Below are 25550 nucleotides of genomic sequence, written 5' to 3'. Positions count from 1 at the left end.
TGAGGAAGACACATATTCGTCTCCGAAACCTTGACTGAACAGACAGACCCCAGCCAGGTCTTTGTCGCCACATCAGTATATACTGAAAATTGTATGCTGTTCACGAAACGGAACAGCCCATAAATCAGCTGGAGGCAACACCATGAATTCCTGGTAGTGGGATGGCGAAAGCCATCGCTACCTGAATGATTCCCAGGCCTGTGAGCCCATAGGAGTCTGACAATGTCAAAACGATACTGTTGATGCGTAGCATTAAGGGCATCTATCCCCTCGTCGTCCTTTGCATTGACCAGGACATGCTCTCCCGACAGCAACCGTCCCACAACGGCAGTTCACCTCGCAAAGGCCGCCCACCATAACGCAGTACGCCCCCGATCAAAGTGCGCAAAAACCTGACCCGTTCTGGTGGACAGTGTGGCACAGGAAAGCCTGATGGTCCGTTGCTGTTGGCTTATACCGACATCCGTGTGAACTCCCTCATCGCGCTCCGCGGCAGAGCTGGTAGGAAGGCTTTGCTGTGGTACACGCAGTTAGGCCCCTCCTGCAATTTCTTACCGTCTAAACCTAGGTTATAGGCTGAACCGGCTTCTAGCCTGCGACATACAGTAGATAATTCATTTGCTGTATTCTTCCCCGGTAATCATTTTCACTATTTTCCTTTTTTTTTACCAGACAAAGTCCATGATATGATGTAATGGTTCTCAAAGCTAGTCAGCAGGTAATTTTCCAGGTAGGTACAGTACCTTAGGTAGTTGTTGTAATACATCAGAAAATGACCGAAGCGGTGCCTTTTATAGTGACAATGAGAAACACCCGCCTTTGCCCGTCAGGGACACTGATGTAAATTACAGTGTGCGGCTAAGATAATCGGGTATGTCCCAAGAAGCTCTAATAATAGTAAAACCGTCTAACTTAACCAGGTATTAGATTATTTCCGTTGGATACCAGCCATGGAACATACTGAAATGGGAGTGGAGCCTGGTCGTACCGATCAATTCCCAAATGGCTCATCCACTCCCTTGTGTCATACCGGCAGAACTATTAAGAATTGCCTAAGAAAGAGACTTGAGCTGTTCATCTATGGTAAGAGCAGAATCAAGAGGCTCCTGTCAAATTATTTCCGTGCTTTCCTGTCCCTAAGCGATTAATCTCTGGGCGACATCGTGTAAATAAGAAGTACTAAGAAACTTAATAGCATGCCCCTGCTTGACTATTGTTGGAATATATAATACCGTATCCTGCTAGAAGACGGAAGAATCATTGGGACCCCAAACACTGAATTTCACAAAGTCCTTACAGATCCTTCCGCACAGACTATAGATGCGGGAGCCAGACGAGACGGCTCACCTGAGGCAACGGCTGCTGCCGCAAGGGGGAGGAAGACGGTGGGACTAATAAATCAACCGTCAGTAGGTATACAGCAAGCATCCATACCCGCCTCTGGGCACCAATTGTCGATGGTACCACCAGAGCGAGCGTCACCTAAGTCGAGGACCGATATCTCGCACATACTGCCTCAATCGAGTAACGATAACTCGCGAGTGCTAACCCAGTCGAGTGACGATGACTCATAGCCACCTGTTGCTGTACAGGGAGACAGGACCTTGTCGCCCACACGGAGCGATGATACCTTTAGACCATTTCCAGATGATCTGCAAGATATTACCCAAGAGAATGACTCGCCACGTGGCGGCGACCAGCAACAAGACGACTCTCATGCAGGGCGACAAGAAGCACTAGAACACCATTCTGAATTCAAAAATTCCTTTTCCGCAGGCCACACAAGATGTGTCTGATGAGAACGAAGTCGAAGAAGAGCTCGCGATAAAAAATATACCTGAAGGGAATATTGTCCTAACATTCTTAACGTTGGCTGCAGAGGAATCGGAACCATTTGAGCCAAAGACTCTTCAACAAGTGAAGGACGACGCAAGCTGGTTTAAGAATGGGAAAGAGCTATGCTTGACGAAGTGAACTCGCTCAACCAGAACAAAACATGGGAGCTTGTTGATCCCCCAAAAGATCAGCGGATTCTTAGTGGAAAGTGGGTCTTCAAAAGCGATATTAATTAGACTTTGAGGTGGATCTGAATTATTTGCGCATGACGGACTGTACATAGGTCCTTCACGTGCTCCTACCTGCTGGCACGGTGAATAAGGAAGATGCTACTAGGAGGTCCGCAATCCGCATTCTGAACGCGACATCACTCTTGATCAGTTTTGTCGTTCATGTGGGTCTCATGAGTATCAGCATCACTACGATTCTGTTCCCAAACCTCTGGACGCCCGAGACTATCCATGAGTTCCACCCGGTTTAGCTGCTGATCCCACCGGTCTCTGTTACGGCGACGCAAACAGTTGGGGACGGGGTGCACAGTTTCTTCCTCTGGGATCAATTCTTTGGATATACTTTGGGTATCCTAGTTGCCTGGTTACAGCTACAGACTGTTCTCATTGCCCGAGGTTGGTATGGTTGGTATCGGAAATGGCCATGGCCAAAGGTCCTGTTGGGGATTGTTGGTGGGGCAATGATCGCAGGACCAGGGAGCGTGTGCCTGGGCCTCAACTGGATCCGAGATGAGCTGTTGATGCCATCAGCAGAAGGAAGCCAGAAAGAAGAGTAAGTGGGGGTCCGGAGGGAGCAGTGGAGGGCCTAAGACAATAGATTCGGGCCATCCGGGCCGAGGTGGATGTGTGACTTGATGGGCTGCAGGTGGAAAGAAGCACGGTATTCTAGACCGGATAGTCAGATCATTTTGCAATAATAGAATATAGCCAGAGCATGTACAATAAGATGGTAGGCTGCTAATAGGCAATTGCCGTTAACATTCTCGATGGTTCTCCATAGGCAGGTGCTAAAGCATGCTGGCTAACCTATTGCGGAAATACCTCAGCAGGCTCCCGCGGCGTGACTCGTGCAAGACGAATGAAAACCAGCATGCATCCCTGTCAAGGAGTACTAGAAGCTTCCTTCTCCCAAGGTTTCTACATCCTGGAAACAAGGAGCGTCGGGGAATCCTCACCGAGACTAAAATAACGCCCTAGTTATGCAGCTACGAAGCACCAGGGAAGGCGCCACATACATCACCGTCTTACTCATCCTGAGAGGTATTGGGACGTAACAGCGGTCTGGATATTGGTCATTGTATCTGTACGCATTTTCACCGGGGACAAAGAATCTCCAGACATATATACTACTCCCCTTGAAGAGCTCAACGAGCACGTTTCCTCAGCCCTCACAATGATTTCTCTTGTATTGTATCCACTGTCATACTCGTTATTACCCTCATCATGCCGGCCCCCTACAGTACTCATACCACCACGGACGAACTTGTGACTGATTACGCCCCCCTTATCAAAGGTAAGGTCATTCTGACCACGGGCGTTTCCTCAGGCTCCCTTGGTGGCTTCTTCGTCCAATCCATTGCCAAGGCTAAGCCTGAGTGGCTTATCCTGGCCGCTCGCAATGCCGATAAACTGGCCCAGATGGCAGCCGAGATCACTAAGGCCCAGCCTGAGGTGAAGGTCCGTACACTGCAACTTGACTTGGACTCCTTGAAAAGCGTGCGGGATGCAGCCGCACAGGTCAACTCCTGGGATGATATCCCTGTTATTGATGTCCTTGTCAACAACGCGGGAATTATGGCAGTGGATTACAAGCTCTCCCCTGACGGATTCGAGTCCCATCTGGCAACGAACCATCTGGGGCCGTTCTTGTTCACCAATCTGATCATCAAGAAGATTGTGGCCGCAAAGGAACCAAGAATCGTTGTTGTCAGTAGCGATGGCCATCGGTTGAACCCGTTCCGGTTCGATGACTATAATTTTGATGTAGGTCGTTCCATGACTGCTAGATATCCACCACGAACGTCTGGAACACTAACAAAGACGACACAGGATGGGAAGACGTACAACCGGTGGTACGCCTATGGTCAGAGCAAGACCGCTAATATGCTGTTGGCTATTTCTCTGGCTCAGAAACTCGGAATAAAATATAATCTCCAGGCATTCAGCCTCCACCCAGGAGTCATCTGGACCAATCTGGGCAATCATTTGGATTGGAATGTTGAGTTTGGGGAACTACGTAAGACGATGATTCCACTTATTTCTCGCACAGATTAGCCTTTACTGACTCTCGCTAGGCAACGCGGACAAGTCTCTGGGTAATCGGGAAGGATGGAAGGATTTTGATGCCAAGCCACTGGAGAGAGGTGCCGCCACCCATATCTACGCAGCATTTGACCCAAGTCTCAAGGGTATGTCTCCTGTAAGGATCGCATTGTGTTACAGCGACTGACCGTTCGGTAGCCAACAACGGGGCCTACCTGCTCGACTGCCATGTGGCCGATCCTCTGGTAGACACGGTCAAACCATGGGCCACCAGTAGTTTTGAAGCCGAAAGACTATGGAGACTGAGTGAGAAGCTGGTTGGGCAGGAGTTTTCCTACTAGTGATGTAGAAGAAGTCGAACTTGGATACGAAATTGATTGAGTCGAGACGTAGGTCCTTACTTCTAGTCTGACCTCTTCTGCGGGTATCTGTCCTAGTTATACGTGGAACTATATAATAATCGCAAGTCTAAGGCTTTGCACCTTGGACTTTACTACTACAGTATGCTCAAGCTATATCACAATTGGGTACCTTGCCTTCTGCTTGTTAGTAAATTATATAACTAAATAGACAGACTATAAGCCAAGAACAATGCTGTCAAACATCTTGCCAAATACACTGTCAATCTGCTGACAAAAGCCATCTTCTTTACTTTGTCAAGGGAACGACTGTCTTTCTCGTCCTCCCACGCCAGCCGGCCTCGTCCAAATTCCTGATCCACTTCGACATAATCCAACTTCGGTGCCATTCTGATCAGTTCGCCCAATTGATCCGTCAGTTTGTGATCGGCTTGAAAGGGGAGCACCCAACAGGCCAGGACCTTTGGCAGGATCCCACCCCATGCCTGGACTCTGGTGATCAGCGAAGACAGTTCCATTATCTCGTGCACCCGCTTCTCTCGGTCTCGCCGATACTGGTCAAAGACCCTCCCCAGCGTAGCCCGGCTGACTCGGCCACCGTGGTGAGCTGCCACCGTCCGTTCAAGATGGTTGCACAACACCACCACGGATTCCATTGTGGAGTTTCCCCCAAGCGCGATGTTTGGCGTGACTTTGTGGACAGAATCGCCAGCCAACACGATCCGTCCATGCGACCAGTGCTGTAATATCCCCTCTTCGAGGGAGATCAGAGAGCCCCGGATCCGCTTCTGCCAAATCTCCCCAAACACGAGCGATTCGCAGATGGGATGGCTAGCAACACTAGCGGCCAATGCTTCGGCATCTGCATCGGTATATCGTCTCCGTTCTGGCCAGCGGAACTCGTGTTCCAGTCGGAAGAACACGAAGAAGAACAGCTTGTCCGGCTGCGTGAGGAACAGAAACGAATACCTGTCGTCACGCACCACCGTCATGTCTCTTTCGCCCAGTTCCGGTGCTGCTGGCCCCATTCCCACTAGACATTTCCACCTGGGACCATCGAGGTCTTCTCCTGCGCCGTGATAACCCGCGGGATCTTCTGGTTGGCCAGGTCCCACATTCTCTGTTTAACCAGGCTGTGCACGCCGTCGCAGCCCAGCACCATGTCGCCTCGTTCGACCGTCCCGTCGTCGAGGATCACTTCGACCCCGTTGCTATCCTGAGTCACATCACGGACTCTGCATCCGAGTTTAATGAAAGACTTGTTGGGGAGGCAATCGTACAGAATTTGCAAGAATTCCCTCCTTTCGAGGAGGAGAATGTCCTGTCCATGGCTGTCAAGCGTGTCAGCACCACTATGTCGAGGTATACTCCCTGAATTTAAAGAGAAGGCATAACATACTTGGCTTGAACATTCCTGAAAAAGTCACTATTGATCCAGACCTTTCCATCGGGTCCCCTGGTGATGAATCGCTCGCAGGGGCGACAGGCCGCCTTCGCCGTCTCAAGGCACCCGATCTGGGATAAAATGCGTGCTCCCTGCGGGTAGATGGCAATACTGGCCCCAACTGGGGGAGCCACTTCTTTTGATCTTTCAAGCACAACATGATCGATTCCTGCCTTCTGGAGGGCATGGGAAGCTGTAAGCCCGGCCACGCCGCCGCCTACAATGATGACACGGAAGTTGGATATCATCTCGCAGTCGTGTGTTCGGCTTCTGACCGCTGACCCTGAAATGGTACAACTCCCAGGGCAGACGGGGGCTTATTTGTCGCCCGAGTATTTCTTGAGTCACGTTTCCAGTGACAATCTAGGCATAGGCAGTACATGGATGAGTTCTCTGCCAATGAAGAGACAACTTCGGGCCGAGCCGGTATAAATCTTAATCGTCACCAATGAAAGCGATGATATGTCTGGAAGTAGAATAAGGACTCGGTCAGAGCTCGGTCCGAAAGAAATAGTATCCCGAGCACAGTCATGTTCAGCGGTGATGAAATACGGATATTAGCCCATATCTCGACAGTCACTCGTTCCCTTTGCTTATTTCTTGAACTGGAGCAAAAGGCGAGGTACCCAGTATTCAATCTGAGTATTAGAACACGGTTTGCAAGTCTTAACTCCATGCAGCGGCCGTTGTAGGCTCGGCCTGAGTCCACCGAGACGTTACAGGTGGCAATGGCAAAAGAACGTCTCTTGATCTCAACTTGAGGTTATAAATAGTTTATCTGCAACCACCATTGCCCGTTGTATAGCTCACCTATTTTGCTTCAGCATGTAGTAATACCTGACATGAAGCTGCGTCCAAGAAATCTTGTGGCATTTAAGGCGCGGTAGTAATCTATGAGGTTTAGCTTGAGGAACTTAGTACGAAGTATAAATATAAAGTTCTCGAAAACGATTGCATTCACTGCATTGACGGTGACGGCTTGGATTACAGTGTCCGTTAGGTGATGGCACATGCTGAGATACGTATCGGATAGAAGCACAACTATCATGGACGCACGGTTCGGTTAGAGAATGAGAGTTAGTCACTTAATGGCTGGTCTCCAATGAAAGAAATCGTTGATATAGAATATTTAACAACAGATAACTACAAGCCAGTACCAGGTTTTAAGGTTCTTATGCCTGCGGGTGTGTACAACTTCATCTTTATAGACAGAGACATGTACATATATATATATATATATATATCACATATAGTCAATTTCGCGGGCTACAGAACTTATCCTCCCACTGCTACAGACTAAGATTTATGGCCATTTGCAGGAGCGGATTTTATGCCACCATGTCTTGCGAGATATTCATCAATAAACCCATTGAAATCCTCCGGCTTATAAGGCTCCAGAAGCTCAGCCACTTTATTGGTCTTGCGACGGCTGTTCAACCCGAGGTCGTGAAAAAGAGTGTCAACGTACTACACCATCATTAATATTTCCTACCGAGCATGAGACGGACTTCGAAGGAGTACCTACCGGGAGAAACTCATACAGAGAGTAGGGAAACTTGTGCCCCTGCGTAAGATACCTGATCTATAAGTCTCCATCAAAGACCAGGAGTAAAACCTTCTGTCTTTGCATTCCAACCATTTGGAAAATGCGGACCCTCATCGCCGTCCCATCCCCCCGCCATCATCGCAACTGCAAGAAGCAAGGAAGACGAGGCAGGGAAGTATGGAGTGGGCACCCGCGTACCGCCAATGGGATTGCCGACGTCATCAAATTGAAAGACGGGGTCGAGAAGATAGTCCACGGCCGGCTGCGGGTTCCCCAGACGGGTAGCCGTTAGAGCCAGCATGGGGAAATCCCAACCGTATGAGTTGGTCAAGTTCCAAACCTGGTTGATCTTCATCATCGTCGCGTTGACGATCCCGATATCTACACCAGGCGTGGGAGGGAGAAGGCCATACACGGCAACCTGGCTAGGATGGTCAGAAATGTAATCGTAGGTGGTCCACATATCCGGGAGATCTGCACAAATGGCGTACGCTCCATCTGTCGTGGGCAGAGCGGCCAGGTGATATTGAACGTGTGTCCACTTAGATGGAACAGGTTGAGCTTGTCGACGCTTCCACTCCGAGGCAATTTGCAGACCGAAACGCCAGTAAGCCAATTCGAAGGCGGGATTATACGTTGAATTCGGGTTAGTGTTCTCCGACGATGGGTACATTGGCGGACCTAGGTCGTACACCTGCGTCGAGCTATTCCACCACGCGTACGAGGCCATGAACTCGGCGAGTTCCGTGAGGACGGTGTCCCATTTCCTGAGCGTCTGAGCCGTGGGAAAGGCGCGATACTCCAGCTCGGCGAAATATATCGCGTGCGGTTGCTGCCAGATCAACAGCGCGTTGATCTCTCCGGGGGCGGATCGACCGGATGGATCGCTCATCTTACCCAGTCGAGCGCCTGAGTACCCCTGTTCTTTGGCGCGCTCGATGGACGAGGGAAGAAAGCGATAGTATACTCCGAGACTGCGGTTGAGGAGCTCCCACTTACCCCATCGGGCCCAGTGGCCTAGATGCCAAAAGATCATCTCAAGATGGAACTTTCCGTACCATCCGTTGTTTTGCAGTCCTGCTTCTTGCGGAGGGTCCCTCCCCGCGCAATTGACAGCGAGGAGATACTGCGAGAGAATGATGCGCCGCTGCAGTTCTTCGGTGTCTGAGCTTCCGGTGGCCGTGAAATCGACGAACGATCCTGATTCCCAGTACTTGGACCACCAGGTCGCTGATTCAGCTTTTACCCTGTTGAATGTGCTGACCTCGGCGCTCAGCTCCGGGGTATAGGTGGAAGTGAAGGAAAAGGTAGCCTTTCCGGATGGGTTCAGAACATATCGATGAGTCCCGTTAATCGGACCGCTGATGTTCCCTTGGGATAGCCACGAAATGCTGTTGTAGTAGGTTGTTCCTCCCAGAGAATGTTCAATTACGGCTTTCTGGTGGCCATGGACGGAAAGCCTCGTTGTATGGTTCGATACAAGATTCCAATTACCGACAAATGGCGCTTGAAATGACGCTGCCCCGGTAGTCAGGGGATAGTCGAAGAAGACACTCAAAGACCCATCTTGCACCAGCTGCGAATCCAAGCGCACCGCAACCTCGTCCGAGCTCGGGCTTCCAACGGTCTGCACAACTACCCTCTCCCCTCCAAGATCGAATTCAGATGTCAAACGTCCAGTATAGAGATCCAAGGTCTGTGACATGTTGGACAAGTCCGCCAGTGAGATATTCTTGCCATTGTACAGAAAACCGATCCGTCCGAGGTTAACACGATGGGGATTCGCCCTGAGCCAAGTCGAGAGGGCTGTTTCGGCCGGATTTGGCATACCATAGTTCACCAGTCTGCCATGAGTCCACCAGTCCAGTCCCGTGAAGTCGGAGGGATCATCCTGGCCCGGCTCGATAGGCAGAGAGTCATTGGCCCAGCACCAGGAGGACAGAATGTTGTACGGCAAAATGGTCTGAAGACCGGTAATATCAGCTCCAAAGGCAAAATTGCCATTTCCCACTTGGATGGGAGTCGTGGAGGACAAGTTGGTACGAACGGGATTAAAGCGACGGACGACCTCACGCCGGTTTATCCTCGACCCATTTCCACCCACAGCAAGGGTCAGAAGTAAGAGTATTATAGTCTTCAACAGGCTAGAGGACGCCATGATAATTCGCTGGTCTTGGCGCCTAGATAATGAACGGTCTACATAGAAGCGGACAGTGTATCCCTTCTACAATTTGTGAACCCCAAATGCAATGTTAGAAATAGACGTTATTATTCTGGGGTGAAGTCGCAAAGGATCCGCACCGTCACCCACTTTTGAGGTTATCTCGGTCTAATGTGGACCGACCAGTAACGATCGGACCCTGCAGATCTCCTTGTTCGATCGTTCCATTGGTGCAAAAACCAGATCCATTCTAAGGCGAACTAGGAGACCCCAAGTTCCTTCCATACACGAGGCTGTTCACGACTAAACATTGAATTTTGATCTAAATCCCCGTACCCCACGTTGAACATCTCCGCTTTTACAAGGGATTGATTCATTCTTGGCAGGCAATATGATTCAATATTGGACAAGTAGAACAAGTAGACCCTGAAGCGATAATGCTTATATCCTGTAGCTTGTAAAATTTGCCAGACTATGTCTCCGGCAGAGCCAGTCTCGGTGGTAAAATAAATGCCGACTGCAGCTATTCCTGTTACTCACTATGACTTCAAAGCAAAGGCTCTGTAAGACATGCCAAGGGGGGCAATATATTTCCATATCGATGAGCCATAAATCGAAGTGTACATACCAACTCGCGTGGCTGTCGACTACTTACATAGGAATGTGATAATTTCTTGATATATATAAAACCACGGACTGTCCAGATAGAAGTCATACTTGGCCTCGCGATTGCCTGTTCCGAGTGCCAAAAGCACTGACAAATCACAGCAGTGTTCCAGCTGGACAAGAGAATCAGACACGTGCCATGCGTTCCAGTGCTCTAGAACGGCCTCATACCGTTTTTGCAGCAGAACCTCGATATTGGTCATCCCTTGTTCGAGGAACAGGTTGTCAAACCGCTTGTCTTTATATATTCGATGGATAACTTCGGCAAGGCTTGTCGTCTTGTAAGTGGAGTTATCTGGAGGATATTGATCAAGGAGATGCTGCACTCCGAAGTACTCGGTGTTATAGGTTCTCCGTTCCTACCTGTGCCGGCCACATTGCTTTGGATGTCCAAAGGCCTTTCAATCTGGGGTTTCTGGGGCAATATTTTGTGCGATAAAGAGAGAAAATGTTCGGCGCCAGACTCACAAAAGTCTTGCCTTTGCAAAACTTTTCTCTTGTTTCACGTGATTCAAGGGTCGGCTCATGCTTGGGTTTGCTACTTTCAATTCGGCGCCATTTTTGCTGCAGAATGTCCTCAGCCTTCTTCTTTGTAGCCGGATGAGTCCAGTTCTCAAAGACCCACATTATCGTGCCCAATATCCAGCTCTTATTGTCTCGAGAGTATCCGGTATTGCCGTTTATCGTCTTGCACTTGCAGTCTCGGCTCTGTGGCATCAGTCGAATCTCGCCTATGGCCGAGTCAAGTGCGGAGACAGAGTAGGCGACCTAGCCTAGAGGATAATCATTAATTTAAAGCGCAGGAGCGCGGAAGAATTTCCATACCAAATGAGAAAATGACGAGAGTATCCCAGTGCCGGCGAATTGAGCCAAGGCACGACCGACAACATCGCCGCTGTGAATGAGGAGAACACTGAAAGCTTACTAGGGTGACGCCATTGAACTTCTAGCTCAACCGGGGTTCTAGAAGGGTCTAATTGTCTCGGAATTCCAAAAATGAAGCCTTGACTCAACTGAGGAACAAAGAGCTTGAGATTGCCTGCAGCTGGAAATGAGACTGCTCGCTCGTCTTATGCTGCCCAAGTCAGGCATCTCACGTTCTGCCACTGAGCAAGCACAGCCTCAAGCACAGCCTCCTCCCCTCCTTCAAGCCTCATCCTCAACACCTTATACTCGGCTTCATCCATTGCTCATTGCTCGCGCATTTTCAGTCTCGTATTCTCACAGAAAGTCGCAGTAGGCTGTCAGATAAACCTAACCACTGACATGAACGACCAACGCAGCGAATTATGTCCGGATTGCTCCAGTACGTTTGAGTCGGCCTCATTTTGGGACCCTCCAGCCCAATCAGGCGACTCCCTATCGAGACCGAATTCAGGATTCTTGGCTGTGAGGCGCTTCGGCGACATCTTGAGTACAAGTGCTTGCCCTATGTGCTATTTGATCTGCGCAGCACTTCGGAAGAAGGATCATCTTCCCTTTCCCGCTCACGACAAGACCATATATTATTCCCGAGTACTGCATGGAAGATATATATGGCTAAATTTACTTTCTTGTACAAATCCAAACTCAATGTCTGCCGCAAGCGTGCCACGTCTCTCAATCAAACGAACATACCGTCTCCGGGTCTCGACAAGCCCCCAGTATGAATCTTCGCCCGAGATACTAGACGAAAGATTTCTCCAGGAACGAGCATACGATAACGAAGATACCACGTCACACGAAGGTGATATCATGTTGTTGAAGGAGGAGGGTGATTCGGAACAGCTACTTCATGGCAGAATGTTGCGCAAGAATCTCAACATTCCCTTGATCAAGAATTGGATTCGTACCTGCTTTAAAGAGTGCAAACTCGAGGATGCTTTTCACAGTCAAGACGCGACAGCAAGGCCGGCACGAGTTATAGATACAAGACGGCTGATGATTCGGCGAACACCACCTGATTGCGAATATGTGGCACTGAGCTATACGTGGGGCCCCAAAAGCATAACACAGCTGCAGCTCACCAAAGATAACGAACCGCGGCTCGCAAAGGCACAAGGCCTAAATGAGGCATGGGATATGATCCCGAGGACGATCCAAGATGCCATAGATCTCTGTCGTCGCCTGGGGATCAGATATCTATGGGTTGACGCATTGTGTCGAGGCAAAGGAGACGGATACGCGAATGAAAAAGCGGTTAAAGATATTATTAGTCGAATTTTCGCAAACGCATGTCTCACTATTGTGGCGAACGGACCCGATTCGCATTATGGCCTGCCGGGCGTTAGGTCTTCTTGTTCGCCCTGGCGTTGCCAGGTTTCGCGCCAGGTCGGCCAACTGTCCTTAGCTGTTGCCAAACACCGTATTGACCAAGCCATGAGTAACTCTGGCTGGAGGCAACGTGGTTGGACATATGAGGAGTGGCTAGTTTCTCGCCACATGTTGATTCTTGCCGATGATCAGGCATTCTTTTGCTGCAGGGCCGGAGAAAGGATATATTCCGAAGATACGTATGATGAGGTGCCTTTGAGTGACTTAAAGCCTGTTATTTTCACAGACAGTCCCCAAATTGATGAATTTTGGTCATTCCACAAAAACTGGGCTGGAAGGTTCGCCGAGTATGCCGAACTTTCGGCAGAGTATGCGAATCGACACATGACCAATGAAGATGATCTGTCTTCGGGCTTTGGTATGACAAAGAAAAAGCTCGAAACATGGCTGGGCCAGCAGTATTACCACGACTTGCCTCTGGACCTCTTCGCGCAAGCTTTGTGCTTTGCGATTTTAAAAGGGAGGCGCCGCTCATCTTTGCCAAGCTGGTCGTGGCAAGGATGGAATGTTTCCGGTGAATCTGGTCTTGACTACGAGAGCACATGGGGATTTAGGCCGTCAGAGTATCTAGCAACGTTTTTCTATCCCTCCAAGTCTCCGATATCACGGGGCTTTGAATTCGAACTAATTGCTCTTCGATCGAGAAGTGGACATGAATGTGTGTCATCGCTGTTCCCAGACAACGAGCCTCCATGCCCCTTGATTATTGACGCACTCCCCACTGCTCTCAAGCAACAACTCCTAGTAATAAGCACGCGGACTGTTGAGTTATTCGCATACATCGATGGTGAAGCGTGGATAGTCGCGTTACAGGACGGTTTCCAAACCCTCGAGAACGTTGGAGATGCGATTCTTAACTTACCGGACAACCGGACGAACAAAGGCTATTTCAAATTCGTATTTATTGGCGATTGCTGTCCTGACAAAGGTGGCGAATGGTATAAGTTCTTCCTGGTCGTGGCTCCCTGTGGATATGCAAATGTTTTTTGCCGAGTTGGATGTTCCGTGAATATTCAGTTTGGTAAAGTTGAGGAAAGATTGAAGCATGAGATGATTTACCTCATCTAGACAACCATCGAAGACTGAGTGTGTCTCGAAAGGGGACAGGCATATCTTCGTTATCCCTGTTTTTGGTTAATTTACTGTCCTTCGTATAGTCTCTCCGCTATTACGTTATGAGTGTTCTTCGTATGCGACTCTTACTACAAGTGATACTTTTTCTAGCTCTATCGTTCAGCCCAAGATGTCGTTATGGACACCTGCCTGGCGTAAATTCTCAGAGTGAGGACCTCATGATTTCTGGAAGTGGTTTGGGAGCGAGTGGATTCAACTGCATGTTCTTGCGGGTTCGTAGTATATAGCTGCATGACGAAAGGATGCGCTTCATAGAGGGTCAAAAATGCTGAGCTACTTGGACATTCAATGTTCTATTAGAGAGAACGAGGGAAGAAGTCTCATACACCGAGAAACGGCTGCGGCTGACCATATCTATGTTCGGTGAGGTCAAATACGTTCTCAGATGAAAAAAAAATCGACGAGCTGGTATTAAAGTAATGGAAATCAATATGCGGAAACTCGTCCTGCTGGGGTTATTCTTTGAATTATACTATACTTTGAAGGGCAAATGCTTGATTATTGCCGGCGGAGAACAGCCTGGGAGACACTTGTCAAAGTTTCAGGATTGCTTTGTGGAACCCGTTGGAGAGTCAGGAAAATTCAAGGAAAGTGCTCAGGTAAGGATGACCTTCTTCTTCACAATCCGGACCATAATCATGTTGAATGCGGCGTTGATCTGGCTAGGCCCCCGGAGACTTTCCCATTTTATAAGACTGTGAAAATGATTTCCGAAAATAGAAGGCCTTGCCCCAATTTCAAAACAGTCTCTCTCTTCTTTTGACTGCCTGCCATCAAGGTCCTTGATAAGCAATAAGCCTGGGTTAGAGTAGGCTCCGGGAACGTCGTACCGAAGAGCGATTGCATCACAGGAAATGCCGCCCTGCTCCGCTATTTCATCGGTTTCTAACGAAAAGAAAAATGATTTTCGAGCAAAGCGATCACATAGTATATAGCGCGTCATTGGTTTCAGGTGGTGACGATATAAGAGTTCAAGCAATGTGAACTCACCAGCCAGACCCTCTGGAGTTATGTGTGCAAGTGGAGATCCTAACATATTTGAGGAGAGCACAGATAGTCTCTTAGGAGCCCATCGACGACCCTTGGCGGCGAGCCCCTCTGTCTCTCCAAATAAGATACCGGGTGGTACTGACTCTAAGCAGTCCCAGAAGGCAAGCATCCTTTCCTCGCCCCGAAATGGCGTTAATCGCTTGACATCCACATGAAGCAAAGGAGCTATAGCGAGCGTCTCATCATCAAGACGGCTGCTGGTTCGTGATTGAAGTAGGCTGAGAACGTGGGCTGGATTTGCCGTCTTCGAAGCACAACTGCTGCCGTGAAGCGCCCCCAAGATAGTCAGTGCGTTTAGGGAAATTGGCCCGAAGTTGGTTGCGGATTCGAAGAACCAGGAAATGAGATGACTTATCGGAAGGAGCGTATCTTTTAAAAAAAAAACACTAAACTGTCCGCGAGAAGGGCCTCTTGTAGCGTCCAGGGACGTCTCATCCACACTGAAGTAATGATTCGAAAACAAATATTTGATACCGGTTGTTTGTAGCTGCAGCAACGGAGCCTTGTGTCTAGGACAAGTGTTTTGGTGGCACTGCCGTATATATTTGCCATTTGATGAATGGCCATAGAACGGAGCTCGCGGTTTTCGGGGATGCAAAGACTGTCGATCCAGAATAGTTGCGGCAAGTCTTTTGGGGGTTCTCCCAGCGCCAAAATGGTAAGTCCGGTTAAAAATTCTATTTGACAGCGAGGCAGGCCTTTCTCAGAGACAGACCCGTGCCCATCAAACCAAACATGAGAAATCGCAACGAATGGGGATCCTGGACGATATGGAACGATGACGGCTTCTTCAGCGGAGCGGCTACTGGCAAGAAGAGCTTTCCCGATGATCAATGGAAATGTGGCCTTCCAAAGGGCATGGTATATCCGATTGATAAGCGGTAAAATGGTTTCACAATTCTCACTCTCACAACCATGAGCTGGCTGATATGTCGATTCGTCTATATCATAGGCCCGACATACCTCACTCGAGCAAGCCGTATGACTGAATTGTAGCAGCTCAGCGGGTCCCAATCTCAATGCATAGATCAAGCCAGACAGACCCCAGTGGGATAATAGCATTTTGAATGATGGACACCATCCTTGCTTTTGTATACTATTTTCTATTCTGCCATCCGGATCAACATCACATACCAGTCGGCCGTTGCATGTGGTGTAAGATTCTAACTGAGCATCATATGAATGGTTGAGAAACTCAAGAAGCAAGACCGATGAGCGAATGCCGGTTAGGAAAGGCTCTTGAAACTGCCCGCCCGTGCTGAATTCGACCTCACGGCGCCCGAGTTCAAAGCTTATAAAGGCTATCCATTCCTGAGCGGCATTTATGGTGTTACAGAGAGACTCGGATAGCATCTCTCTCTTCGTTTCGGAGACGCTGGATAAGCCTTCGCTCCATTTTTCGAGATGGATTTCCAAGTACGATGTGCCTAGGTGTCGCGACTGGGCTGTAGGACGCCATCCTGCCCACGCAGTGTCGTGAGCAGACCATTCGTCCGGAGTTATGATGTTCCCAAGAAATAGGTGAACTGGAAAGTGCTCTTGGAGAGCTGATTTGAGAACGCCAAAAAAAAAGCCAGCTTTGCAGCATAGCCAAGACAGCAGCCAGATTGGTGTCAACAAAGGTACCTCGTCGGAGGGATTCTATCTGTAAGCTGGACCATCCGCGCAGAATTGGATAGCTCTTGAATGCCACAACAGGGTATGTTGCGGTAGAATCATGGTCGAACCCGAACCACGGATAAAGTAGCGGGACTGAGAGAGTGTCATATCTCTCGCTTGGGTGGAATAGATGGTCCATAGATGTTAGAAGAATTATCAATCTGCTGTATTGTATTATAGTCCCGCGGCTAGGAGAATGGTGGACCAGAAACTTATAGTTAAATCCGTTGAGCGAGAAGAGCTGGGAGACCACATAGAGTATGGGATGCTTGAGACATTATATCCAGTCACAAGACCACTAATGTTATGTACCAATTCAGAAAGGGACCAGATTTGGGAGGCTGTGCTTTCAAAGGACTGACGTGGACAAACCAACATCCCTGTTCATCGCATAATCCAAACCTTTGCAACGATAGCTTGCAGCCCACAATGTGACAAGAGATCGCCTCACCCATCGCGTATTCATTTCTTTCCCAAACTTGGGGGAGGGGCTCTACTGTGTGAAGCTGTGATAGAAAAGCTCCTCTATGGGCGGACTAAATACAATGAATAACTGGCTGACGTGAAGCCCTGGCCTTAAGCTGCTGGAAAGCCCATTTATCTGCAATATGACTGCCTTTAATTGCAAAGGGCATTTGTCATGAAGTCCACAAGCTTGGGCATATGCTCATCCAAATGATCGTACAGAGCCATATGGCTTCGGCCAGGAACAATGAACAACTCTTTTGGCTCCTCAGCGCGCTCAATTCCTTCCTTGCTGAAGTATAAGGTGTGCGCTTCTCCTCCAGCAATCATCAGCAGTGGCCGTGGCGATATCAAGTTGTTGAAATTATACGCCGAGAAATTGGCAAGCAGATCCGCGCTTCTGACAGGGCACCTGTTTGTGGACCGCGGATGGAAGCCTCGTTTAGTGCGGTAGTATTCGGTGGCCTCATTAAGGGGTTCATCCGCAGCTGGCCCCTCGGGGAGATCAGGCACAATCGGATTGCATTGAACCTCTTCACCCTTGGCCTCAGCAATTCTGTTTGCTCCAGCAGCCTCTAAGGTCTGCGCTAAAGTCGCCCTGTCAAGCTCAAATGGGGTATTCTTGAGCCCCTCACGAGTCATAGCACCAAGATCAACCGCACTCACGGTGGCGACCGCCTTGATGCGTAAATCGGTCTGGGCTGCAAAAGGCACATAGCCGCCAGAGGCACAGATCCCCAAGGCACCAATACGTGCTTTGTCCACCTCTTCGAAGGTGGACAGGAAGGTAACTGCGCTGCGAACATCTTCAGACCTTTGGAATGGATCCTCGAGTCCCCGCGGTTCTCCCTCGCTAGCTCCTTGATAAGCCGCATCGAAAGCGAGCGCGATAAACCCATTTTCCGCAAGGCGTTGCGCATGGAGAGCGGAGGTCTGCTCTTTTACTCCTCCTGAGGGGTGCCCTATGACAATGGCAGCACCTTTGCGATCTGGTGCTGAGGGAGCGGGGAGATACAAATCTCCAGCGATCTTGATTCCCCTACTGAAGAATTCGACTTGACGAGCCATTGTGTTGTAAACTGATGAGATCAAGTTGATGAATTGATGGTAAGGGTTGGCTTTTGTCAATCACAGAGAAAAGATGTGTGTGTAAAAGTTAAAAATAGGATGTTGAGACAAGCGACATAGGATCTTTTATGTAGGCTACTGACTCAGTTGTTGGTCATATAGTCGCCGTAAACATCGATCGTGGCGGGAGATTATTTTGTGGAGCAGCGGGTGATTGCGGCCGCACAAGACAGTGTCAGCAAGAGGACTAATAATTTGGCCGCATGTTCAGTCTTAAGCCAATAAAATGACCTGCTAGGCTGCTACTGGTCCCCACCCTGCGGCCGCACAACTAAGCGTACGCTGACTACTTAAGAAGTTACGGCGACTTCTTGGCGTTCGTCGTCGTAGCGGCCGATAGAACCCCACCTCCATTTGGCTGTACGCTCCTCAAGCAACTTTGCAAGATAGACTCCGGTGTGCGATTTTTCCTGACGCTCGAAAGCGAATCACTATGGAAGATGAAAATATTGTGGGCCACGGTGGTGCTCCCCATGCCTGTGCTTCGTGTAAGAAGAATAAGCGACGTTGTGATAAGAACTTACCCAGTTGCAGCTTGTGTCTGAAGTTGGTCTTTGCCCCGAAAGCCTCCCGCGCGACAATATATGCTATCCTTCATCACTGACAAGTTCTCTCGTGACTAGGACGGGTAGATTCTGTAACTACTCGGGTTCCCCGCCACCCAGTCATATAGACGAGATCAGCAACTTGCAACGCCGAGTTCGTGAATTGGAGGAGCATATCCTGCATCGGTCGACGGAGACACGATGCACAGTTCCTATAGCGGGTCGGTTGAGTTGCCAGCATTCATCTTTGCCCCATCTGCCGCAGTCGCTGCTGCATGTGCAAGCTTCATACCTGGATTCGGACATATTGTCCGCCTGGAATCCGCCGGCGCAGAGTATCCATGAGCCGGTTCCAGAGGAGATCGCGAAATTGCTGGGGAGCCGGTCYGATATYGACCTTATCAAGGCTCGCTATTTTCAATCCGTTCATGTATGGATGCCGATAATTAGTAAAATCCGATTGGACCGGCTCGCAGACCGCTCCCTGGGCACAATCAGAGCGGATATCGCTCTGCTATATCTCTGTATGAAACTTGTCCAGGAGGTGCCGCCGCCGCAACAGGAAGGGCAGTCAGAGCTCTACATTGTCGCTAAGCAATTCCTGAATGATCTGCATATGAAGGGACCTCTCACCCTACGGATTGTTCAAGCCGGTCTGCTGCTCTCCATCTATGAACTAGGCCATGCGATATTCCCCTCAGCCTTCATGACAATCGGTCACTGCGCGAGGGGCGGCATTGCTATGGGCTTGCACAACAGGTTAGCCCCCCAGCTAGCCGGTAAGCCCCGGAGCTGGGCGGATTGGGAGGAGAGGCTGCGTGTATGGTGGATGACTGTAATTCTGGACAGGTGAGAAGCCAGCTATAATATAGTGTTGGTGGCAATGCAATGGACTTACTCGCTAGGTATGTGACGGTCGGCGCTGATTATCGGCCATTATGCACTGAAGACCCCAACAACGACACCCTTCTGCCCGCCGACGACAGTGCCTGGGACAATGGGGTATGTTTTCTCCGCATGATATTTTCCCGTATTGTAAATTGATGGAAGGAATCAAATAGGAAATGGTACCCCCGGAACGCGTTTCTTTATCTTCAGAACAAGGCACAGTCAGTCCCTTTGCCCGCTTAGCACAGGCAGCGAATCTCCTCGGCCGCGTCATTAGGCACTGCTCCGAAACAAAGCTGGAGCTTCACTTCGTGCTTGATAATTTTGAAACACTCGATCAGACTATTTTGTCTTTAACGGAGCTTTTATCAGCCGAACAATCAGCGGAGTCAATGGAGACTTGTATTGCAACCACTATTTGCTTCAGGTGACACTTTTGTGGCGACTTTGGTCATGAATCCATACTGATGGTTCGCAGTGCGCTGTTCAAGCTCTATAATCACCATTCATGTGATCTTTTCTACGAAGACAGCTCGTCTTTTCAGGTCAATGCTAATGCAGCCCCCCGCGTGCGTCAATGCATGCAACGCAGTTTGGATATGATAAGAGAGATATGCCTGCGAGTGCTGTCATTTGTACAGGAGTTTAGACCACGACTTACGCATCCGACAATGGAAAGAGCCTCGCCCTTGATGCTCCATTGCATTTACAACTGTGCGGCGAATCTGTCGTGGTTATTTGTAGAGACAAATATCTCGCAATATCTTACGGGAAGACTTATCTGTGAAGATACACTACGTTCGTTGGGTCTGCGATGGAAAGCAGCAGGTAACAGGAATCTGACTTTCAAGTTAGATACACCATAGCTGACTCATGGATATAGGTACATACTTGGAACTGCTGCGAATTGCTGACATGGCCGAGAATGAGAGCGGCTGACTGTTAGTTATGAAGGTGGGTCCAGTAGGGGCACGCTGGTTGCAGTTGGTAGCTTCAACAATGTGAGATGAGTTCACTATTGCTCATCAGCCTGGAAAACGAAGGTTGGAAACACTCATAAGGGAGTGCCATCTTGAGTTTGAAAGAAGATGGAGGATTTGTTTTCTGACCTCTATTCTACAATAGTCAATTGTCTTCCTTTCGCCCTAGTCTCGACTATCCTTACCACCACGTCCTGGCAGAAATGAGCTGCGTCTTGACACACTTCTTGTTGAACTGAATACCACATCCCTAATTGGCTTAAAGCAAAGTGTACTTAATGAGAGTCCTGCGAGTTAAGGAGAATCAGCAATGGCTTACCGCTAATAATTGTATTTTACACTTCGCGGTCTACATCATCACGCCTCTCACGTTGATCTACCTCCTGGACCTAGCCTACAGTGAGACTGGTCATAAATATTTAGGTCGGTATGCTCGGCTGTTATGCTCACATCGTTGGTACTGGTGTTCTCGATATAATAGATTATATCCCAACCATCCTCCGAAACGCAGAGTTCGAAATAATCCAACCGTCTCCAGTCACCCCCTTCCCACCCAGCGGCCTCCCATCGCCACTCGCCAAATCCGTCAGGAACCGTCCCAGATGCTCCGTGGGAGAGACATAATTCGCGAAGAACGCCCTCATCGAGGGCGCAAGCACGCCCCGGAACACTCTCTTCGCCAGCGTCTGTTGATCAGGTCGTTGCATAATATGCTTCAGAACCTGGGCGTCGTTCTCTGGATCAACGTACCCGGGACGAACCGAGTAGGCTTTCAAACTAGGGTATTTCTTGGCAAGGGAGATAAGGGAGGATTCGCACTCGCCTTTGACAGAGCCAAAGAGGGCGGTGAATGGGGAGGGAGATTGGGTCGCCTTTTTCATTAGTATTTCATACCCGAAGGGAGCAATTGGGGCATGGCGACGTACACCCTCTCCAGAAATGTAGACGAAATTGAATGAGTCGGACAAAGTAGAGAATGCCTCTGCTGCCGCGAGAGGGTAATCGAGGGTGATTTTCACATATTCCCTTGAACAGTTAGAATCTGAAGGCTTAAGCGAGTATGGCAGCATACTCCTTTGAAACCTGGGACTGAGAGATTCCCTGAGCCCAAATACACCCATTTGCACCTTTAAACCTCTCCAAAAGCTCAGGTGAGTAATCACTAAAATCCTCGTGCTTGATGACGGTTATATTGGGTCGGTTTTCTGCCATCGGAACGGGGCTGCGGCTGAGGATATAAAGGTGAGAAATCTGTTCCCGGGGAAGGGAGAGGATCTGGTTGAGGGCAGCCGAGCCGACGAGGCCGGTTGCGCCAGTGAGGATGAGGCGCATTTTACGGAGTTTAAGCAGGAGAGAATTGTCAAGATCTGAAAGAAATTCCAGCGAATTTCACAGTCGCAAGAGTCTTATAGAAAGCTGGAAGTAGTGCTGTATTCGGTAAATGCTCGGCGTTAGTTAGTCAAGTGCCGAAACTGGTTAGTCCACGAAGCGTGCGGGCGGCTTGCGGGCGCCTTACCGATGGCTGGCCGACACATGCATCTGCCATTGTGGGATTTTCTGGCACGACTTGACCCTGTTACTGAATTATTGCACAGTGGCCGTATTAGCCAGCCGTACACGTTGATGCCACACAAAAACAGGTATGTAAGAATATCCGCGCTGAGAATATCAGCGTCGTCTGTCCTTCCGGCACCGACGACACCATTTGCTCTAATGTAAGTCCTCACGTTCCCCGAGGTGGACCTTACTGACAATCTGACAGATGGATCGTGCCCTTCTCGACCTCCAATGCACCAAGGTGGAGCGAACTGGTCTTTGATGCAGTTACGCCGTTCGTGGATATTCCGAGAACGAAGCATTAGCATGAAGTCTGATGCGTATCAACTATTCCTGTCCCTAGCAACTGTCACGCAAGGCAGTTGAGTTTTTTTTGGCCGATAGGCTTCTTATTGAGATCTAGCTCCTCGCATTAGTCGCGATTAGGCAGAGAGAAAGGGACCAGAACAACCAATGGTAAACATACTCCTACAAGCCTTTTGAGGCTGGGGCTTATGTCGGTCAAAACTCAGACTGATCTCCACAACGTAAAGTTTGTCTCCATGGGCCAGTTCTCCCAATTTAGAAGACTGAATCAATGGCTTTTCTGCTTCCATCACCGCGAGTCAGCCAGTACCAGGGTCGTAACCATTGTGTTCCTACTTCTTCCCAATCAAACGCCTTAATTTAATCCATATTGTCGATTCGCTGTGCGTGATGTGTCTCATTGTCTGCCTGTCACGATGTAACGTAGGGCATGGATTATCCGCACTAAATTTGGTTGACCCACAGGGGTGTTAGCACGCACAGAATCCATTCGAGATTCGCGACGGTCGACTCGCTGCTAGTACATGCTAGTACATGCTAGTTCAATGCTAATAACAGGGATTCGAGGATAAGTTGACAGGAAATTTAAACTAGGTAATACGTTGTCAGAGTGATCATCGGTCGGGAGGAACCGAAAGGCAGATCCTACGTATCTCCCCATGCCAAGTGGGAAACAATAAACAAACTTTTTGAATGACAGAAATTTTATCCAAATGACATATCAACCTCGTCATTCTGACTTTGTTTAAATACCGCTCCAGACCTTGAGGTTAAGCGTCCAGTCACAGGCTTAGGTAGTGTTGGTTCCGTTTTTGTCTTTTTCCTTCGTACCTTTTCTGCTTTTCAGACTCATTATTATTACAGGCCCGGACAACCTGTCCTGCTAAGCCACAAACAGAAAAGGGCACTAATGCATGACCGATAGACCATCCAGCAAGTGTATTATATAGAAGGGACAGGTCCCTGACCTGTATCGCGTCTAGACCCGACACTCTTCTGTTTCCCTCCCAAATCCCCGTGGCTTTTACATGCCATTCCCATGTACCGCAACAATGCAACCCGCGGCCTAACTGCGGCTCTTCGCGTGTTATGCTTCTTTGCGGAAAGGATGTCTGAGTACTGGAAATCATGGCCGAAGAAGAGACAAAAGCATGCTTTGCTGGTCGTCCTGACGGGGTTTATGTTTTGGCTTGGTCTGAAACTAGGATCTGGCCTATTCTATGCACGTTACGTCGATGCCTGGGAGTGGGAGACAACGTCCCGCTTCTCGAATGCGCACAACACCAACGAAATCCAAGGGAGTAGTGACGGCGATGACAGTTGCGATTCCTTCCCATCATACCTCCTCTCGCGCGTTCAAGTTGTTCTCAAAATCGGCAGTACAGAGCCTCCTAGCCGGGTCGATACCCATCTGGCGACTGTTACCCGCTGCATAACTAATCTCATTGTTTTCTCTGACCATGAATCGGAAATCAAGGGTCATCACGTATACGATATTCTCGCAACTCTTCCAGAAAGCTTCTGGGGAAATAGCTCTGACTTTCAGGCGTATAGCGCGCTCCAGCGCGGCGATTTCGAGACTGTTGGGGGTTCTCAGGGCTGGACACTTGACAAATACAAGTTCCTACCCATGGTCGAACAGGCTTATGAAATGAATCCGACTGCTCAATGGTTTGTTTTCATCGAGTCCGATACATACTTCGTGTGGGACAATTTGTTCCGTCTCCTTGACCAGTTCGATCCGTCTTTTCCTTTATACTTTGGCTCCCCGACTCCTGGAAAGAGCCACTCTTTCTTCGCCTATGGGGGTGCTGGGTTTGTGCTGTCGACTGCGGCAGTCCAAAGGCTGGTAGCTCGTAAGGTTGGGAGCAATGGCGTGTACAGCCAACCTCCGTTGAGTCAGCGTTATAAGCGTTTGATCAATGACGATTGTTGCGGAGATTCAATACTCGGATGGGCACTCCATCAAAGTGGGGTGAAGCTGTCCGGGATGTGGCCGATGTTCAATCCACATCCTGTGCATGGGGTTCCTTTTAATCAATGGCATTGGTGTCAACCGGTGATTAGCATGCACAAACTATCGTTACAAGATATGACTGAGCTGGCGAGATGGGAGAATCGACGTGGCCGCAAGGTATGTTTTTCCTCATGGCCCTCGCTGGTTCCATCCTCGACGGCTCCTAACACTGATACTCTATAGCTTCCATTGCTATATGCCGACCTATTCGAGTTCACGAAATTGGGCGCCATTGACTATAAAACGGAGTGGGATAATGGTGACTGGGGCGGATGGCAAGAGCCATCCGATTCGCCCGCCCATAGGTCTGTTGAAGCCTGCGCGGCAGCATGCCATGAGCATCCCCAGTGTTTTTCATATACCTATGCCCATTCTGGTCACTGTGTTTTTGTTCCGTCCATGCGACTAGGCGCGCAAAAACCCGCCACAGAAGACACGTCGCTAACAGCCGGGTGGGACCTGGAGAAAATCAAGCAGTTCCGGGATGCTCACAAATGTCAGAGACCTCAGTGGGTGAAGCCAAGTACAGACCGCATTTTTTAACGCATGCATATGACTACCTACCCTTGCTGCCTACAGACCCTTCCCATGTCGGCAATCTCATCATATTTTCCTAGCATTGCACGGACCTCGATCTATAGACCTGATGTCTATAGCGGTTGTGGACAGTATCTCAAATCCTTATTAGGGAATGGTTGCGACCGTAACTTTGTCTCAACAGGAGGTTGGAGAAATGGTTGAGACATAGGGGAGAATGCCTAAGGCACACATCTATTTTATGTATATTAGAGGGAGCTGATATTCTCCATGACGCAGCGCTTGCTTTAGTCCTAGTTCAGAATTTGCAAAAGAAATATTATAATTGAAGCCTGTAACTTGCTGTGCAGTATCGTCTCGAAGCAGACAGCGGAGACATATTTTGATCACTGTGTACCTGCTGATTTGCCATCCTCTCGCTTATAATAGGATTATGTCCGAATATCAGAGTTGTAGGCATGCCTTAGGTACCATAATTTCCATGATCTGAGAATGTGTAATCTCAACAATTGCTAGTCATCTTCCTTCCGACTAGTTGACTTCCAGATCGGTTCATGTTGTGATCCTTTTGAGACATTGGTGTACCCACTACCCAGGTTACTTGAAGGACATTGTCTAACTAATTAATAAAGAACATTCTACTCCGTACTGACTATCATCAATCAACATATTTGAGGAGGCTTTAT

At 49.1% G+C, this 25550-nt stretch overlaps 9 protein-coding genes across 9 annotated transcripts; 4 read left to right on the top strand and 5 right to left on the bottom strand.

Annotated features, from left to right (window-relative positions):
- Nucleotides 1–3290: 3290 nt before the first annotated feature.
- On the top strand, nucleotides 3291–4450 carry Aud_009446 (putative short-chain dehydrogenase; the record flags this gene model as incomplete). Its single annotated transcript, XM_043294298.1, has 3 exons — nucleotides 3291–4083; nucleotides 4142–4255; nucleotides 4308–4450. The coding sequence occupies 3 exons, from the start codon at nucleotides 3291–3293 to the stop codon at nucleotides 4448–4450; spliced, it is 1050 nt and encodes a 349-aa protein (XP_043150233.1).
- Nucleotides 4451–4671: 221 nt separating this feature from the next.
- Nucleotides 4672–5496, bottom strand: Aud_009445 (FAD-dependent oxidoreductase; the record flags this gene model as incomplete). The annotated part of the gene is made up of 1 exon (XM_043294297.1): nucleotides 4672–5496. The coding sequence occupies one exon, from the start codon at nucleotides 5494–5496 to the stop codon at nucleotides 4672–4674; it is 825 nt and encodes a 274-aa protein (XP_043150232.1).
- A 5-nt stretch (nucleotides 5497–5501) lies between these two features.
- Nucleotides 5502–6160, bottom strand: Aud_009444 (FAD-dependent oxidoreductase; the record flags this gene model as incomplete). Its single annotated transcript, XM_043294296.1, has 2 exons — nucleotides 5502–5799; nucleotides 5868–6160. 2 exons carry the CDS (start codon nucleotides 6158–6160, stop codon nucleotides 5502–5504), a joined length of 591 nt encoding a protein of 196 aa, XP_043150231.1.
- Nucleotides 6161–7507: 1347 nt separating this feature from the next.
- Nucleotides 7508–9616, bottom strand: Aud_009443 (uncharacterized protein; the record flags this gene model as incomplete). Its single annotated transcript, XM_043294295.1, has 1 exon — nucleotides 7508–9616. One exon carries the CDS (start codon nucleotides 9614–9616, stop codon nucleotides 7508–7510), a length of 2109 nt encoding a protein of 702 aa, XP_043150230.1.
- A 2241-nt stretch (nucleotides 9617–11857) lies between these two features.
- Aud_009442 (uncharacterized protein) lies at nucleotides 11858–13666 on the top strand (the record flags this gene model as incomplete). The annotated part of the gene is made up of 1 exon (XM_043294294.1): nucleotides 11858–13666. One exon carries the CDS (start codon nucleotides 11858–11860, stop codon nucleotides 13664–13666), a length of 1809 nt encoding a protein of 602 aa, XP_043150229.1.
- Nucleotides 13667–17059: 3393 nt separating this feature from the next.
- Aud_009441 (alpha/beta hydrolase) lies at nucleotides 17060–17974 on the bottom strand (the record flags this gene model as incomplete). Its single annotated transcript, XM_043294293.1, has 1 exon — nucleotides 17060–17974. One exon carries the CDS (start codon nucleotides 17972–17974, stop codon nucleotides 17060–17062), a length of 915 nt encoding a protein of 304 aa, XP_043150228.1.
- Nucleotides 17975–18467: 493 nt separating this feature from the next.
- Nucleotides 18468–19710, top strand: Aud_009440 (fungal specific transcription factor domain-containing protein; the record flags this gene model as incomplete). The annotated part of the gene is made up of 4 exons (XM_043294292.1): nucleotides 18468–18522; nucleotides 18708–19428; nucleotides 19485–19581; nucleotides 19678–19710. The coding sequence occupies 4 exons, from the start codon at nucleotides 18468–18470 to the stop codon at nucleotides 19708–19710; spliced, it is 906 nt and encodes a 301-aa protein (XP_043150227.1).
- Nucleotides 19711–20929: 1219 nt separating this feature from the next.
- Nucleotides 20930–21779, bottom strand: Aud_009439 (uncharacterized protein; the record flags this gene model as incomplete). Its single annotated transcript, XM_043294291.1, has 2 exons — nucleotides 20930–21473; nucleotides 21520–21779. 2 exons carry the CDS (start codon nucleotides 21777–21779, stop codon nucleotides 20930–20932), a joined length of 804 nt encoding a protein of 267 aa, XP_043150226.1.
- Nucleotides 21780–23349: 1570 nt separating this feature from the next.
- Nucleotides 23350–24870, top strand: Aud_009438 (glycosyltransferase family 31 protein; the record flags this gene model as incomplete). The annotated part of the gene is made up of 2 exons (XM_043294290.1): nucleotides 23350–24444; nucleotides 24511–24870. 2 exons carry the CDS (start codon nucleotides 23350–23352, stop codon nucleotides 24868–24870), a joined length of 1455 nt encoding a protein of 484 aa, XP_043150225.1.
- Between the last annotated feature and the right edge of the window lie 680 nt (nucleotides 24871–25550).

This window comes from Aspergillus udagawae (genome assembly GCF_001078395.1).
Source record: "Aspergillus udagawae IFM 46973 DNA, scaffold_7, whole genome shotgun sequence".
Taxonomy (NCBI): domain Eukaryota; kingdom Fungi; phylum Ascomycota; class Eurotiomycetes; order Eurotiales; family Aspergillaceae; genus Aspergillus; species Aspergillus udagawae.
This window is presented reverse-complemented; position numbering and strand designations above follow the sequence as displayed.